This window comes from Stegostoma tigrinum, chromosome 2 (genome assembly GCF_030684315.1).
Source record: "Stegostoma tigrinum isolate sSteTig4 chromosome 2, sSteTig4.hap1, whole genome shotgun sequence".
Classification (NCBI taxonomy): Eukaryota; Metazoa; Chordata; class Chondrichthyes; order Orectolobiformes; family Stegostomatidae; genus Stegostoma; species Stegostoma tigrinum.
In genome coordinates, this window is record NC_081355.1 from 88286617 (window position 1) to 88305379 (window position 18763).

The window sequence follows — 18763 nt, forward strand, 5'->3', positions numbered from 1 at the left end:
GCTTTGGAAGTAGCTCACCATTATCTTCTCCAGGGCAATTCAAGATGGGCAATAAATGCTGACCAAAGCAGAGGTGTTGACATCTCATGAATAAATGAGAAAACATTCTCAAACCCTCCCCCCACCCTGCCCAACAACATTGGAAAGTGCTGTGTCTGGGGAAAGACTTATGATTTCAATTTCTTGGGAAATCAGGGAATCCCAATAGAACATGCCAGAAGAATTTCTGAAAGGTTTTCCTCTACTACAATGATGCACAAGCAAGGCTGTTAATGTTGACATTTTCACCCATACCGTACAGCCAAGAATTGGCCAATTATCAAACTCCTGAGTTTTGACTAAGTGAAAAGCTACAGAGAGTTTTTTAATTTAACTTCTCCCAGTTGTGTCCCAGATCAGTGTACTAATTCATTTTGAAGTGACCTGCTTAGGGAGACTGGAATTTCTCAGACCCAATGGGAACCTGTGAGATTCAACCTGAAGATGCATTCTAGATTTGATATAACTGCAGTTTTAAGAGGATTTTATGGTCACAGAAATCCCACTCAGTCCATTGTCAATACCTGCGCTATTCTGTTACCTCCATTTCCTCTACTAATCAGATATTGATCCGATTGTATTGTTTTGTAGTCCAGTTGAATTTTAAACTGCTTCATTATTCTACAAGCATTAGTTACAAATTGAGATTCCCATTTGCTTTCAAACACGTTCTTACTCTGTCCAAAACAATGAAGTGGGCCGATTTTGTAAAACGCCATCTCTACAGGTGCATCTCTTGTATCTCCAAACCTCACTTCGCGTACAGGAAGAATAGCTTTGTCTGTCAAATATCCCTTGTCTTGTCTCCAAACTCCATCATTTGCATCACAGTTGCATGTGGAAAGACCCAGGGCACAGTTGCCTGTGAAAAAGAATTTGCTAGATTTTTCACCACCATATTACATTGGAACAATTTGCCACTTAGTAAATGATATAGCAGTTTTAAATATATTTACGTCTTAAACATACATTACAGTACTTACCATTACAATTAACCACAAGGACGCTCACCAAACAGAGGAGAAATGTTAAAACTATACAAACCAATTGGCCTGTTGCATATAGTTTTTACATGGTTGGGAACTGCCTCAAATAGTGATATTAGTTTGCTTCAACTACTGGGGCTTGAAGGCTACTTAGATTCCGGCATATTGTTTCAATCAGAACTTTTAATTCTGACTGCGGATATTCCCAGGACTTTAGGAAAGCTTGCCAGCAATGTGTAGTTGGAGCAGTGGAAGGAAAACTTTAAAAACTGAATATTTCAAGAAATTCTCCAATTACAGACTGAATTGTGACTGATGGACCCCACACCATCTTTTCAGCACCATTTGGAAACTGCATACAAAAGCGAAGGGGAGAGGTTGATTAAATTTATAATATAGATAACAAGTTATAAAGCATGAAAATGACAGCGATTTACATTTTTATCATGTCTGTAATGTAATAAAATCTCCCAAGGTGCTTGGAAACAATGCATGGCTCTAAGGCACATAAGGAGATATCATGTCAGATGGCCAAAAACTCGGTTAAAGAGGTAAATTTTCAGGAAGGTCTTAAAGGAGGAAATTTCATTAAAGATGCAGAGAGGTGTACATAGAGAATTCCAGATTGCGAGGTCTGAGCAGGTAAAGGTATGGCCAGCAATGGTGGGACAATTGAAATTGGGATGTTCAAGAGTCAAGAAGTTGATGAGTATGGATATCTTGGAGGATTATAGGGCTGGAGGAATTTCAAGAGATAGGGAGGGATGAGGCAATGGAGGGATTGGAAAACAAGCTGAGGATTTCAAAATGAAGACATCGGGGTGACAGAGGAATACAAGTACAGCAGAGCTTTGGACGATGTTATGGACATTATGTTGAGGTTATACAGGATATTGGTGAAGCCTCTTCTGGAATGGTGACCAGCTCTTGTCACCCTGTTATAGGAAGTTATTAAGCTGGAGAAGGTTCAAATGAGATTTACATGGGTGCTGCCATGAATGGAGGGGTTGAGATATAAGGAGAGGCTGGATAGTCTGGGACTTTTCTCACTGGGGCATAGCAGATTGACAGGTGACCTTTTAGAGGTTCATAAAATAATGAGGGGTATAGACAAAGTGAATGGTAGGTGTCTTTCCCTAGGATGGGGAATGTCAACATTAGGGGGACAAGAGGAGAAATACTTAAATAAGACATAACAGTCAATTTTTTTTTACACAGAGAGTAGTTCATATGTGGAGTAAACTTCCAGAGTAAGTGATGGATGTGGCTACAATTACAATGTTCAAAAGACATTTAGAAAAGTACATGAATAGGAAATGTTTGCAGGGATATGGGCCAAGCGCTGGCAGATGGGGCTAGTTTAGTTTGGGATTATGGCTAGCATGGTCTGGTTGGACCGAAGGGCCTGTTTCTGTGCTGTACGACTTCATGATTCTATGACTTTATGCCCTCAAGTTTACAGAAGGCAGAATGTGGGACACCAGTCATGAGAGTGTTGAACTATTTAATCTTAGACGATTGCCAGGGAGATATGAAAATCAGTAATGATGGAGTTTGGAGGGGGCTGGTTTCAATCTTCCCAATGTTTAATTGGAGGAAGGAAGAATCAGAAAACTGACTGGTGTATAAAACAAATGGGCTGTTTTAGGTTCAGTTACAAAACAGATGTCATCTGCTTTTATTCATTAATGTGCAATGGTCCTTACCATTCTCCCCACAGGCACATTTTCCACTGTCAGTTGAAGCTCCACCCCAGGAATTTATTTTACGCCCATCACGAGACACCCACCAACCCCAGTGCTGTTTAAGGAAACGGATATGGCGGCATTCCAACTAAGCAATATAAGACATAAAATATTGTTAATTGGTTATGTTTCAATGAACGTTGCAGCAGTTAATATGAGCTGTTCCTGTTTGTTACTTTTTCTATCTGTGCTCTTGCATGGTTTATATTACTAGGCCTGATCCATTACTGTCCTATCGAGGGTCAAATCTAGGAAACAGACCTACACAATCATATTTGACGGTACTTTAACTCTTCAAGTACTGCTGTGGTTGAGTTTACTAAAAGGGATTATTCCGAGTTGTAGGTAAATGCTTTTAATACTTTAAAGATTGGCAAATTCATGTTCAGAACCTTTCAATCATTGGTACCTTTGCCATTTAATATCACCGTATATTTAATAATATACCATGTGTTTTGTCTTTCCTTTCCACCTCTTGAATGGAATGGAAATAGAGAAACAGAAGAATACATCTGTGGACATTTTTTAAAAAAAAACATTAACATGTAGAACATTTGAACAAGTAGAACTAGAAGGCACTATAAGTAAAGCTTCCCTTTTTAAAATGGCAAGATTTCAGGCAGAACTTAACACCCTACGTACCTACACCATCCCTCTTCACAGAGCAGGTGAGCTTGCTGGAGTAAAATTCAGATGGGAAGCCTGGACACCTATCTACCTGTAATAGAGTAGCTGACAGGCAGTGTACCTAGTCTAGGGTCATTGATGGTGGCCAATTCATGGTGACAAGGCCCTCACATATACCTGACTTTGCACTTGGTGGGAGCTTTATCTTGATTGGGAACCCCATACCCCAAGGAGGGAATCCCTTCTAGAGGAAAGGATTGCCTTGTTTGAATTTGCATGCCACCCTTACCTCCTCTCCACCCTGGCTGACTGACCTTGATGAGGTTGCCCCATTAATGTTGAACCCCAAGCCTCAGTGGCAAATTTGCTGAGGTGTGGCTGCAGTTCCAGCAGTGGCCACTGTTTCTGGTGGTGCTGTTGGGGCTGGAGAGCTGCCAGCCATCCAATTTGTCAGCAAGTTTGGGAGCTCCGATATGGGGGTGAAAGCAACTATTTCAGGCCATCAAATATTTGACGACCACAAAAATTGTTTGTGGCTTCCTAGCCATTGGACAGGGCCACTGTTTAAAACTTAGCATTGTAGTATTGTAGCACCAAAGTAATTTTCATACTTCTTTTATTATCAAAATCACAAATCACAAGCTGGAAATAAAAGCTGTCAGCCCAGGGATGCATTTTTTTTAATCCTTTCATGGGATGTGGACGTCACAGTCAAGGGCAGCTTTTACACCCCATCCCTAACTGTCCTGGAACTGAGTGGCTCAGAGTCAGCTGTATTGCAGTGGTCTGGAGCCATATATACCTCAGTCTAGCAGATTTACCTCCCTTCAGGATATTAGTGAGTCACATGATGTCTTTAGACAATCAGTGATAGTTCAGGGTCACCATTACTTAGGCTGTCTTTACATTCAGGATTTACTTATTGAGCTTCAATTCCACCAGCTGCCGTTGGAATTTGAGCCCATTTCTCTGAGATAATTGCTTCGCCTGCTGACTCTCATTCAGTGATATTACCATTACACCAGCATCTTTAGCCATTTTTCTGAACCAACAAGTGTCTGAATGTTAAGATTTCTTTAAAAAATCATTTTCTAGGGCAGCACTTTTAACACAGGGTCAGAATGGAGTACCTTGATAGCTGAAAGCATGTCAAACAATGGTGGAGTTAAAGAAGTGGGGATCAGTTTGGAAAATCAAGTCTCAGTGATTTGCTGATTTCAAACAGCTGACATAAATAGGTGTAGTACAAGACCATTCAGCCCCTCTGAGTCTGTTCTGTCATATAATAAAACAAATGTTGATCTGATCGTGGTCTCAACTCTCGTCTTCTATATATTCTTGATCCCCTTTTACTCACTTGTGGACAACAATCTACCTATCTCTAAAATGTTCCTTTATTTTTAAAGTAATAATGGTCTTGCTTTTGCACTTCTCCGGTGAACAGAATTCCAAAGACATGGAAAAAAGAATGCTCCTCATCTCCATCTTAAATGGGCAACAGATTATTTTTTAACTGTGTTCCTTAGTTCTAACACTTCAGTAAAGCAAGGGAAGAAGTTAGGGACAAGAACAAAACCAAAAAACAAAGTTTTCCAGCAACTTTATTCTTGTTCCTGATTTACAGCATCTGCAGTTCTTTCGGATTTTAATGAAGGGAAGTTGTTACCCGAGTGAAAGAATCTAACTGTGAGTAAAACAAAAGTGTAACTAAACTGTATGAAACGTCAACACATTATCATTCAATAATGTCATTGTGAATGGGAGATATGGGAAAATGAAGCAAATTGAAGAATGATAAGGGTAACTTTCATTTCACTGTTTGTGTGATAATCTGTTTTGACAGGGGACACAAAAGTATTGGAACAAATTACTGCTGATGCTGGAATCTGTACTGAAAACAACAAATTCTGGAGATCACAGCAGGTCAGACAGCATCCTGGAGAGACAGCAAGTTAACGTTTCAAGTCAGTAATTCCTTTCTAAATATAATTTTGTTTCTTTTCTTTTTCATTTTGCAAAACAACTAAAATTCTTAAACAAAACAGGGAGCCAGCACATGTTCATTTTTTTGCAATGTCTATGTCTAAGAAGCTGATTATCGTAATGCATGAGTTACTTACACTAACATATTGCTTACAGTACTTTGCGGACTCTGTTAAAGCCTTAAGTTGATCCAGGGATGCCTGTTTGTAATGAATAGTTCGAGAATAGCACCCAGCATCTTCACAGGGCGATACGCGAATTCGGTCCTCTGAATCATGGCCTATCACAGTAATGCCTTAAAAAAACAGAGATTGTAATTTCCACTAAACAGACTGTCCAATTAAACATGAAAGGTTTTCAACTGAGAGGAGTACAAATTTATTTTCATTACTGAATTAATTGTTAAAGAAAAAGAAGATGCATTCATTTTCACACAAACATCTGATACAATAATTATCTTTGCCTGAATAGTTCCATCAGATTCCCAGTCATTTCAGTCCTTTCATACAGAAATTCTTACTGAAGTGTAACTTTTGAAAAGAAACATCCTGCTTCCCATAGGTACACCTCCCAGCAAATGCCCAGGTTGTAAATCACCTCCCTTTGTTATTAGCTGGGAATGGCAGAACCAGAAACGTGAATCATCATTTTTCTTCAAATGTAACTGTACATAATTTGAAAAATTTCAAGCAAAGTACTGATTGAAACAAAATCAGTTTGTGGCACGTAATTGCTTGTGGCATGCTGTTGTGGGAGACGAGGGAGGAAATTACAGTGGTCCTGACCCAAATTTTTACATCATCTCTGACCACAGGAGAGGAGCCGGAGCTCTGGAGGTGAGCTGATTTACAAGGGTGGTAGAGATTCTAACATCGATGGTAGGGAAATTATGGAAGACAACAGTGAAGGAGAAAATTAATCTCCATTTAGAGGGGCAAGGTTTAATCAGGGATAGTCAGCATCGCTTTGACAGTAGGAGGTCATGCCTAACAAGTCCAGTGGAACTTTTTTTGAGGAGATGAGGGCAGTGCAGTTTTTTGCCTTTATTCATTCATGGAAAGAGGGTGCCATTGGCTAGGCAATGTTTATTGCCCATCCCTAATTGCCCAGCGGGCAGTTAAGAGTCAACCACATTGTTGTGGGTCTGGAGCAACATGTAAGTCAGACCAGGCCAGTTTCCCTAAAGGACATTAGGAAATCACATGGATTTTTTTGGCATACAGCCACGGATTCATGGTCAGCATTAGATTTAAAATCAGTTTCTTTTTAAATTGAATTCAAATTTTACCATCTGCCTTAGTGGGATTCAAACTCAGGTCTACAGAGCATTATCTGTGTTGTCTCTGGATTAACAGTCCAGCAATAATACCACCAGGCCATAGCCTTGATATAGTTTATATGGATTCCAGCAAAAACTTCGACAAGGTGCCAAATTGGAGACGAATAAAGAAGACAAAATCACTTAGGATCCAGGATAACTTGATAAGATTAGTCCAAAATTGGCTCAGTGACAGGGGACTGCAGGTGGTGATAGAAGGCCATTTGTGTGACTAGAGCCCAGAGTACAGTGGCGAACCACAGGGTCAGTGCTGGGTCTTTTATTGTTTGTGATATTTATAAAATTAAATAGATGAGAGCATGGGAGTGATGATATGTGAATTAATGGATGACACAAAGATTGGCTGGGTGCTTGACAATGAAGAGGAAGGTGTTAGGATACAGGAGGATATAAACAGATTGGTCTGAAGGGCAAATCAGAGGCAAATGGAATTTATCCCTGCTAAATGTGAGTTGATGCATTTTGGAAGATGGAACAAGACGGGGGAGTGCTCAATGAATGGCAGGACACTAGGAAACTCAGCGTGTTCACAAATCCCTGAAGCTGGCGGGGCTGGTGAATAGGGTAGTCAAGAAGGCATATGGGACGCTTGCCTTTATCAGTCATGACGTAGTCTTTAAGGGCAGGGAGATCATGTTGGAACTGTACAAAATCTTTGGTTAGGCCACAGCTGGAGTACTGTGTGCAGTTCTGGTCACCAAAGGAAGGATGTGCATGCACTGGATGGGGTGCAGAGGAGATTCAACAGGATGTTAGTTGGATGGAGCATTTTAATTTTGGAGAAAGAGTGGATAAGCTCAGGTTGTTTTCTTCAGAGAAGAGAAAGTTGAGAGGGAAACCCAATAAAGGTCTATAAAATCATGAGAGGCACAAATAGGGTGAACTGAAAGTAGCAGTTCCCTTGAGTCAATGTGTCAACAACAAGACAGTGATAGGTAGGAGGGTTAGAGGGGATTTGAGGAAAATATTTTTCACCCAGAGGGTGTTGGGTTCTGAAACGTCTGGGAGGGTAGTTGAGGCGGCAACATCATAATGTTTAAAATGTACCTGGAGGAGCATTTGAAGTGGCAATGGGCCTAGTGCAGGTAACTGGGACGAGTGTAGGTAATAGTACATTTTAGGTGATACAGATCTTATGGGTCAAAGGGCCTCTTCTGCACTTTATAATTCAATGAATAAACTATATAGATTTTATCTGCTACCAAACTTGCAAACAAAACACAGCAGATTTTAGAAATCTATTTGATGTGCAATGTTAGCATATAACAGAGTTGTTAGAATTGAAATTACCGGAGGTCATAAACTCAGGGATTTTTCTTTTGCCGGTGGGGGGTTTTCACTTCTGCAGTTTTTTTCTGGCGAGCTGTTTGTGTGTGACAATGTGACAGAATGTGTTTTTTAGATGGCAAGGAGTGACAGCTGAACTGATCCCCTTGTGCCCCCTAAAATCTCCTCAAAACCTGGCAACCACTTAGACCCAGCTTGTACACTCCAATATGAAGGCAAAATATTACAGGTTTTAAAAATCTGAAATAACAACTGAAAGTATTCCAAATAATTTTAAAAATGGCAAGGCCATGTGTGTTTCATACTGGATAAGACTAATAATGTTTTGAAACCATTGCCATATTTGTTCTTTGAAAACGAAGTGTAAATAAACCTTGCTCATTGTGCTTACTCTAGGAGAGAGAAGCTAAGGGACTTAGAAAGAAAGTGTCACTTCAAGAGACTTTAAATGAGAGAGGCAGAGAGACTTTGGCAATGAGAAAGTTAGGAGTTTTTAGCATGTAGATGCTTGCTGGTTATAATGACCTTTGAACTTTTCCCTATCACTGGGTGTGGATGTGTCTCACAATAACTTTGTGTAGCCAGTAGACTTCTTTAACAGCTCCAAGTAAGGGAGGAGATAGTAAGAACTGCCAAAGCTAGAGTCAGAGACAACACAGTGTGGAGCTGGAAGAACACAGCAGTCCAGGCAGCATCAGAGAAGCAGGAAAGTTGGCATTTTGGGTCGGGGCGCTTCTTCAGACCCATTTCTGAAAAAAGGTCCCAACCCAAAACGTCAACTTCCCTGCTCCTCTGATGCTACCTGGCCTGCTGTGTTCCTCCAGCTCCAGAGATAACAAGGTGTGGAGCTGAATGAACACAGCAGGCCAAGCAGCATCAGAGGATTAGGAAAGTTGACGTTTCGGTCTAGACCAGTCATCCCCAGTGGACTACATTCAGGCCTTCCCAATTTGCGAAGCCTCTTCCTCCAGCTCCACAGTGAGTTATCCAAGTAGGGGAGGGTTCTGACAGACAGCAGACACTGGAGAATGTGTACTGTTTATTTTGTACCATCCATAGGTCTGACTAATCATTAGGACCTCGTCAGAACTTTAGGAATTGCAAACATTTAAACCGAATCTGAAAGTCTGAAAATAAAGAAACAAAAATTGAAGAGATAAAATTTAAAGAGGTAACAATATGTACGTCATGACCGACAGCTCAGTGTGAGGCTAGGTAGGAATGGAGTTGCTGAAGATTAACTAGCTGTAGCTCATAAGATTGAGCTGATTTCTGTTTGTATAGTGTATACCTTTTCTATTAGTATGTTTGTCTACAAGGAGCTGATGGGATGTGATTTCCAGAAGACAATGGTGAGAACGGGAGTGATACAGACCCCCACAAGACTGGGAATGCTTTGAAGCCAGTGTTAGAATTGAGCTTTTAGAATAATGTATAAATAAATCTTACTTGTTATATCTGATGTTGGAAAGAGAAGTTGAATGACTTAGAGAGTGAGTGTGATTTTGAGAGAATTCAAGCATATGTGGAAGAGATAGAGAAATAGGAGTTTGATCTTCTTGCTTGCTTGTAATGGCTTGAAACATCTCTGACTCTTGGTGTGGCATTTGTTCCACTGCATAATCATCGCCTGTTTTCCCTTCTTACAGACATCTCCAGGATCATTCTTAAATTTGCACATGAATCAAGTTATCACAGGAAATCCAAAAATAAATCAAATTTTAAATTTAACTGAATGAACTAAATAGTTGAGGAAGACACTTTTTGCCTTTTCAAAAGTCAGGTGATGAAACGCCTCCTGTTTTCTCCCGAACTGGTATTTATGAGATCAGTTCATCATGAAAGACAATGCTGACAATAATAACACAATAAAAACCTAGAATCATGGTTATTACATAGGAAAATGCAGCAGCATAGCATTGTCTCACAAACAGAAATTAGTTGAAACCTGGTTGTCTGTTTTGCTATTATTTGAGAGATGAATATTATTCCAATACTGGGAACCTTGCTGATCTACTTCAAAAAAAAAGCACATAATCTTTTCTTTGTATCTACTTCCAGACATTACAAAGGAAAATTGCCAATTTCTGACAGTGGCTGTTTTGTTTTGAAATAAAATCATAAAATTAACTCTACCAACATATAATTTGATATTAAGAAAAATTTTGCCTTAGAATTTCTTAATTATCATTTCAACACCACACAATACTTGTGAAATAATATGTGAAATAGAGTAAACCAGATACTTATGTTGAAGCATGATCCACAACCTTATTGCCAATGTTTGATATTTATTTAAAAAGCTGGTTACTGGGATCACTAACCTGTTGCTGGGTCAGAGGCCATGTCACATTCAACTGGAAAAGGATCTACTCCACCATCCACACCATCGGGATCTATGGTGAAGACCCCAGACTTCAGAATGCCTGCATTTTTTAAGGCTGCACAGGATTCCATTACTGAGGCAAATTCAAAGTAAAATGTGAGGAATATATTGACTGCTTTTTTTTCTAAAAACATAATCTAACATTCTCATTTAGTAATCATTCTCAGTTACTCATTCTCATGGTTTGAAATTTCTACATTAAGTAGTTTCTCAAGTTCAATATCCCTTATCAATCTCGCAACTCAACCTTAAGTTCCCTTTAACACACACACCATCTTTTTCTAATGAGAAATTCTTTGCGAGATATTAAGTGCACAGCCCCTAAATGTTGTTACTAACATGTACCACAAGAAATTCGGCAGCAAAGAAAGAAGTATCAGAGATAATGGGAACTGCAGATGCTGGAGAGTCCAAGATAACAAGGTGTAGAGCTGGATAAATACAGCAGGCCAAGCAGCCTCTTAGGACCAGGAAAGCTGACATTTCGGGCCTAGACTCTTCCAGACCCAAAACATCAGTTTTCCTGTTCCTAAGATGCTGTTTGGCCTGCTGAGTTCATCCAGCTCTACACCTTGTTACCAAGGAAAGAAGTATATCTCAGGTCAGCACTGTTTCTCTTTCCACAGATGCTGCCAGTCCTGCTGAGTTTCTTCAGTGTTCTGCATTTGTTTAAGCTTTTTTATTTGTTGCAGAACCAGCACCATAAGCCTAGCTTGTTCATCCTGCGTAAATCTTAGCTCACGGCAAGTTCAATCTTCCCGACTGACTTTCATTTTTATGTTAAACAGGGACAGACTACTGGGAGGAAGCCTAATAAAGGCAGTATACATTTGTGTACTGATGTACTCATTGAATAAGACCACAGCATGGAAAATGCGTGTCCATTTCACTTTTAAAAATTCAATGTCTGTGCCATGCAGTCAAGTTATCACAATCTTACCAGACTGTAGGGCTACTCTCTCGTTAGAGAGAGCGACAGAGAGACAGAGAGAGAGAGAACTGGTAGTGGCTTAACCTGAGGATCACCACGCCTCAGGTGAGGGAGAGTTTGAGAAGGAGAACCCTTCATGATAACCTCAGCCAGTGCAGGAATTGAATCCACACCGTTGGTATCACTCCGTGGTGTAAACCAGCTATTCAGCCAATGGAACTAAACTGACTGCCCTGAATGATTAATCTAAACATATTTGCACATTCTATTTTTATATCGAGGAACAACACACACCATCTTTATGTTTTTTTTAACCCTGTTTTTATAAAAGCCCATCTTCTAGCACAATAGTAAAATGTGAGTATCAAATCTCAGAAGTTGGCAGCGTGATATGGCAACTGGACAGAATGACTCACCCTGGCAGGTGACTGCCGCAACTTCATTGCTCGTACATTTACCAATCCTTTTGATGTTACAGTCCTGCAGTTCCATTTCATCTCCTTTGCAATTAATATAAGGAACGGTTTGTGAAGTATTTTGCCGACTCTCATCAACCCTGAGAAAGGGAGATGGCACTATTAATTTTCAGTACCATAAACTGTCCATCACAAATAAAGCTCATGTAATGATAGGTAATAAGTCGGTATGGATCGGAGGATTAGATTACAGACAGAAAACAAGGAGTAGAATAAATGTATCGTTTTCAAGTCCTCAGGCAGAGACTAGTCAAGTAGAGTAAGCATCAGTGTCTGGGCCTCAGTTATTCACAAATGCATTTATGGGTGGAATTTTTTGGGCGTCTGAGTGAAATGGGGCGTGGCGAGATGACTTATAGAATCACATGAGAAGTCAGGCCCATTTCAATTTCAGAGATGGGGGTAATATATCCGTGTTTGCTGATAATACAAAGATAGGTTTGTAAAAGGAAGATGCAAAGGGTCTGCAAAAGTAGCTAGAAAAATTAAATGAGTATATAAATATGTAATAACTTGAATATTGGCTATATAATAGAATATGATATATATCATACAAGAAAAATATGAAAATAAAATACTTCTTAAAGCAACATGATATAGAGAGGAATTTGGGCACCCTTATATGCAAACCACAAGCATTTAACACACAGGTTACAGGTACCTTTTTATTCACTTGTGGGACATGGGTGATGCTGACTGGCCAGTATTTATTTCCTATCCCTGGTTGCCCTTGAGAAGGTGGTGATGAGCTGCCTTCTTGGATCACTGCATGCCATGTAGACCCACAATGCAGTTAGAGAGGGAATTCCAGGATTTTGATCTGGCACCTGTGAAGTGACAGTGAAGGAAAGGAGACCTATTTCCAAGTCAGGATAGTGCGTGGCATGGAGGGAAACTTGCCGGTGGTGGCGTTCCCATGTATCTGGTGCCCTTGTCCTTCTCTATAGAAATAATTGTGGGTTTGGTAGGTACTAAATAAGAATCTTTGGTAAAGTTCTGTAATGCATCTTGCAGATAGTACACGTTGATGCTGCTGGTGTTGGAGTCAGTGGATGTTGGTGGATGTGGTGCCAATCAAGTGGGCTGCTTTATCTAATAACAATTTGAACAAGACCTTTGCTAAATAGCTGATGAATCCAACAAATCATTGCACTGCTATTACATCTGGTCACTGCACTGCTGCTACATTTCTGACTTTTATTCTTAAACAAGTAGCTACACTAGGATTTACCTGAAACACACCAGATATATGGGAAAGTCAGACGAAGTGTAATAAAATAATATAAATTAATATAAGTTACTTAAGGAGAGCATTACAATGCTGGAGAAAGAGAATGTCACAGTCTAGGACAGAATCAATTTAGCTAGAGCTATGGAACATATAAAAATGCATTATCTTCCTTAGTGTAATCTATGAACACCAATGAATGGAGAGGATTTGATGAACAAGTCAGCAGGGAAATTACAGAGAGATACCAACTTTGAAGTGTAGCTCTAATGGAGCCTTTAATTATGCAAGACGTCTCGGATGTTGGTGGTGTGAGGGGTAGTGAGAGGCAAGTGTTCCTGAATTATGTTTGAGAAAATTTCCTAAAGCAGTATGTGCCCAGTCCAATAAGAAATGTTGCACTATTGAGCCTGGTCCTTTGCAAATGAGGAAGACCGAGGAGATCAATTATCAGTGGGGAAGTATTGAGAAACTGGTTTTTATTGTATTACAAGGTTCAGGATGATGGTAGAGAATGACATTAGTCAACCAAGAAAAAGAAAAATCACTTGGCAGAGTGTTTATTTCAATGGGGCAAGAACAGAACTGAGCAGAATAAACTAGAATGAAAAGTGACGTGAAACATTGAACTAAGCAATAGGCTATCTTCAAAGATGAGATGTTTAATTACACTCAATGTATATTCACTCTAATGGGGAAGGCAGGGCAAACAGGTCACACCATAAATTCCTCCTCAGTTTTATCATCATAATTCAGGCAAGATGGATAGGCAGCTCACTTCGGGGCCAAATTTTAGCCAGCATCTAAAACCATTGATAAATGTGAATCAGAAGCAAGGAGGCAAAATGATTTACAAAAATACTGATTTCGGACCAAATGGAGGCAGGAGCCTCACTTAAACATTTCTAGTTTGTGTTTACTTAGGCAGCTGACAAGTCTACTTAAAAGATGCATTGGCCTGTCCACCTGCTCAGATTAGGTACGGGCTGCTGCAGAAATGTAAATGCAGGAATCATGCTCCCAAACAGTAGGGAATCCAGAATCAGGGGTCACAATACGAGGATACAGAGAATTCCATTTAGAACTGAGACCAGGAGAAATTTCTTTACCCAGAGAGTGGTGAGTCTGTGGTATTCTGTGCCACAGAAAGTGGGTGAGGGCAAAACATTGAATGTTTTGAAAAATGAGTTAGATCTAGTTCTCAGGGCTAAAGGGATCAAAGAGTATGAGGAAAGTCAGGAGCAAGGTACTGTGTTGGATAATCACCCATGATCATATTGAATGACAGAGCTGACTCAACGGCCTAATGGCCTACTCCTGCATCCAGTTTCTATGCTTCTAGTTAGGCTATATTAGTGTAACTTTCATATCTGGAAAGCAGGCACAATGATGGTGAATTTAGATTCCAGTCAATTTTGAATTAGAATTGAATATATCCAATGTTAGACGCATATTTCTGAGATAAGAGCTCTGAGAGTGGGAGAAATGGGCTGTGTCGGCTCTTTTGTGTTGGAGGCAAACATCTGTGTGTAAAGTAACTAACTATGAGCTAGTACTTCACAAAAAATCAACTACCTGGTCGGAAGTATTATTCCTGTAAATGCAAACAACAAACAGATTGATAATGCACATCACTTGACGCTCAGCTTCTTATTGACCTTGTTGCTAAAGCTGGTCCACTGAAGCCTAGCTGACGGCACACCACCATGGCATCTTTATTGGTCCAGTGTTTGGCACATATTCCTCCCCAGTGCCCATTTGACATAATTTTTATTATTCCATCATATTTATTGTTTCTTCCATCCAGATGGATGTAACCTAGGGGTATGAGAGACAGAGAGAAAGAAATGAGCATGTCAGTGGCTTCAGGCCCAGCTGAGTTAGTTGGCAGCTCCTAACTCTTCAAAAAACAAAATGGATTCAAAATTATATCATCTGTACTTTGAGAAACCAACAAACAAAAAAGTCCACTAAAATGCCAACTACCTTCTGGAACTTGAAAAGTGCTAAACTGGGCTGAAAATCCCTCTAGTTCCATCGATGAGTCAGATCTCATTGTGATGCTCATTATGTTGGAAGAGCCCTGGAGCTGTGGTGGCAATTCAGATCCACAGAACCTGATTCAATTAGTTTGAACAAGAAAAGCAGAACTTTAGCAGCTAATACTTTTCTCATAATTAAACAACAGTACTTAAAAGAAGTTATGTCACATATTGTAAACTTCAAATTTTAATATTCATCCTCCAATGTCAAAATTACTGGTGGCAACCTTGTGTTGTTTTAAAAAAAAACAGTTCTGGTGAGGTGAAAATCACTGATGATATAATATTTATTACCCATCCTTAATTGCCCTGAAGCCCCTGAGTAACAAGCACGTAACACAGGATTAGAGTTGTATGTAGATCAAACCAGCAGATGACTCCTTGAAAGATATTAGTGAGTCAGTTGTGTTCTTACAGCAATTGAGCATCTTTTATAGAATCAGAGAATTGTCACTGCATAGAACAAGGCCATTCAACCCACTTTATTCATGCTGGCTCTTGTAAGGAGCTTTTAACAAATGGCATTCCCCACCCTTCCCCAAATCCTTACACATAGCTCCCTCTCAGATTTTTAGAAGTGTAAAACAATTACAGCAGAGAAAGAGGCCATTCTACCCATCATTTCTTTGCTAAGATCCATATAGACCACATCACCAGCACTGCAACTGCTTCACCAGCTTCATTTCTGAAAAAAAAATGTCTCCCACTTATTGGACTTACTACATACCAGCCAAAAATGTTCTCCTGAACTCACTTCAAGAATTCTGTTTCTCCATTCAGTTGATACTAAAACTACCCCGGTTAATATTGCACAATTATAGTTCCCTATTACTGCCTTCGAGTTTTGGCATTTTCACAGATTTGCTTATTTATTTGTTCTTCTATCATTCTGACTGTGTGGAGTCTACACTACACACCAAACAGCCCTTTTGTTCCTTAGCTCAATTCATACAGCCTCATGTGACGATCCTCCTAACATATCATCCCACCTCACAGCTGTAATTATTTCTTCAAACAAAATTGCTACCCTCTCCTTTCTTTCACCCTTCACGAACTAATGTGAAAACTCTGTAACCAGGCAGCCATTTGTTGTCCCTTTTTAATCTTGTCTTTCATCTGTAATAGCTATGATATCATACTGCCATGTTTCTATCTGACCCTTGAGCTTGTCTGTTTTATTTTCTATTTTCCTTGTACTGAAGTATATATCCTTGTGCACTACCAAGAACTTTATTTTTATTTTTCTAATCTTTGATTCCTCCAACTTGCAGCCTTATTGTGATCATTTTCTAGTGCCAGTCCATAAATTTCTGGATTATTATATTTAATTTCATATCTTGTGGCATGTGGTCATTTAAAGTTCGCAGCCTTTGAAATGCCGAAGAAACAACAAAACCATTGGGCTGCAGCATGAGAGGTAATTGTGGCACAGATTTGAATAACCGTTAATCCTGGCACATATTGCAATTATGCAACACGTGACTCCAAAAATCAGTGTTCCATTTTACGGACATTATTTATCTTCCTACTTGACTTTTTTAAAGAACAGTCCTGGTCTGCCTTACAGTTCTCTTAGTTCAGCATTCAAAATTTTCAGTTCTTACCTGCCCATTTCCACTTTGTTGGGTCCTTTGCCATCGTAAACAACCACATAATCATATTTGCACGTTCTGTGTTCTTCGATGAATAAAGAAGTGAAATCCAAACGGATGAGATATCCAAGAGGAGCTTCGATCTCCCAGGTGCAGTCCATGTCACTTGGGTAGGATTGTGGATAGTGTGGTGTCTGAAATCTTCCTTCAGTCTGTCTCATCACACCACCACATGACGCATATGCGCCAGGAGATTTGAGGCTTGCTGACAGGGTGAATTCAATCATACTTTACATTATGAACTATTTAACATTAGTCCAAAACATTCCAAATGACACACCAGAAGTTTGTTTTATTCACTCATGACATATCAGCATCTCTGGTTAGGCCAGCATTTATTGTCTATCTCTAAGTGTCCAGGGGGCAGCTAAGAATCAACCACATTCTTGTGAGTCTGGAGTCACATGTAGGCCAGACCAGGTAAGGCTGACACATTTCCTCCCCTAAAGGACATTAGTGAACCAGACGGGTTTCTCCCAACAATCAGCAATGGATTCATAGTCATCTTTAGACCCTGAAATTCAGATTCTTCAATGAATTTAAATTTCACTTTCTGCCATAGCAGGATTTAAACCCAGGCCCCCAGAACATAAGCTGAGTTTTTGGATTGATCATCTAGTAAATAATACTACTAGGCCATTGACACCCCAAACTAATTATCATTTAACAATGTGATCAAAGATAATGGGAACTGCAAATGCTGGAGAATCCAAGATAACAAAGTGTGAAGCTGGATGAACACAGCAGGCCAAGCAGCATCTCTTGGCCTGAGATAATGGAACTCAACCTCAAGTTTACCTGGGCCATCTCCAACACATCCCTCACCTTCGTGGACCTCTCAGTCTCCATCTCAGGTAACCAGCTAGAAACTGATGTCCATTTCAACCCCACTGACTCCCACAGCTACCTAGAATACACCTCCTCCCACCCACCCTCCTGCAAAAATTCCATCCCCTATTCCTCCGCCTCAGCCGCATCTGCTCCCAGGATGAGGCATTCCACTCCTGCACATCCCAGATGTCCACGTTCTTCAAGGACCGCAACTTACCCCCCACAGTGGTCGAGAATGCCCTTGACCGCGTCTCCCGCATTTCCCACAACACATCCCTCACACCCCGCCCCTGCCACAACCGCCCCCAGAGGATCCCCCTCGTACTCACATACCACCCTACCAACCTCCGGATACAACATATCATCCTCCGGCACTTCCGCCATCTGCAATCTGACCCCACCACCCAAGCTATTTTTCCATCCCCACCCTTGTCTGCTTTCCGGAGAGCCCACTCTCTCCGTGACTCCCTTGTCCGCTCCACACTCCGCTCCAACCCCACCACACCCGGCACCTTCCCCTGCAACCGCAGGAAGTGCTACACTTGCCCCCACACCTCCTCCCTCACCCCTAGCCCAGGCCCCAAGATGACCTTCCATATCAAGCAGATGTTCACCTGCACATTTGCCAATGTGGTATATTGTATCCATTGCACCCGGTGTGGCTTCCTCGACATTGGGGAAACCAAGCGGAGGCTTGGGGACCGCTTTGCAGAACACCTCTGCCCAGTTCGCAACAAATAACTGCACCTCCCAGTCGCGAACCATTTCAACTCCCCCTCCCATTCCTCAGACGACATGTCCATCATGGGCCTCCTGCAGTGCCACAATGATGCCACCCGAAGGTTGCAGGAACAGCAACTCATATTCCGCCTGGGAACCCTGCAGCCATATGGTATCAATGTGGACTTCACAAGCTTCAAAATCTCCCCTTCCCCAACTGCATCCCAAAACCAGCCCAGTTCTTCCCCTCCCCCCACTGCATCACAAAACCAGCCCAGCTCATCCCCTCCCCCTATTGCATCCCAAAACCAGCCCAGCCTGTCTCTGCTTCCCTAACCTGTTCTTCCTCTCACCCATCCCTTCCTTCCATCTGAAGCCGCACCTCCATTTCCTACCTACCACCTCATCCCGCCTCCTTGACCTGTCCATCTTCCCTGGACTGACCTATCCCCTCCCTACCTCCTCACCTATACTCTCCTCTCCACCTATCT

The 18763-nt window shown here is 40.9% G+C and overlaps 1 protein-coding gene across 3 annotated transcripts in view; it reads right to left on the bottom strand.

The window, feature by feature from the left end:
- LOC125466462 (uncharacterized) overlaps positions 1 to 18763 on the bottom strand; it is a 43338-nt gene that overhangs the window by 11967 nt on the left and 12608 nt on the right. For all 3 annotated transcript variants that reach the window (XM_048561001.2, XM_048560993.2, XM_048561003.2), the window contains exons 4-11: positions 16674 to 16926; positions 15014 to 15144; positions 14686 to 14845; positions 11740 to 11879; positions 10331 to 10465; positions 5518 to 5675; positions 2732 to 2858; positions 716 to 901 (exon numbers count right to left, since the gene is read on the bottom strand). In XM_048561001.2, coding sequence (XP_048416958.1) covers positions 716 to 901; positions 2732 to 2858; positions 5518 to 5675; positions 10331 to 10465; positions 11740 to 11879; positions 14686 to 14845; positions 15014 to 15144; positions 16674 to 16926 — 1290 coding nt within the window. The remainder of the gene's footprint in view (positions 1 to 715; positions 902 to 2731; positions 2859 to 5517; positions 5676 to 10330; positions 10466 to 11739; positions 11880 to 14685; positions 14846 to 15013; positions 15145 to 16673; positions 16927 to 18763) is intronic.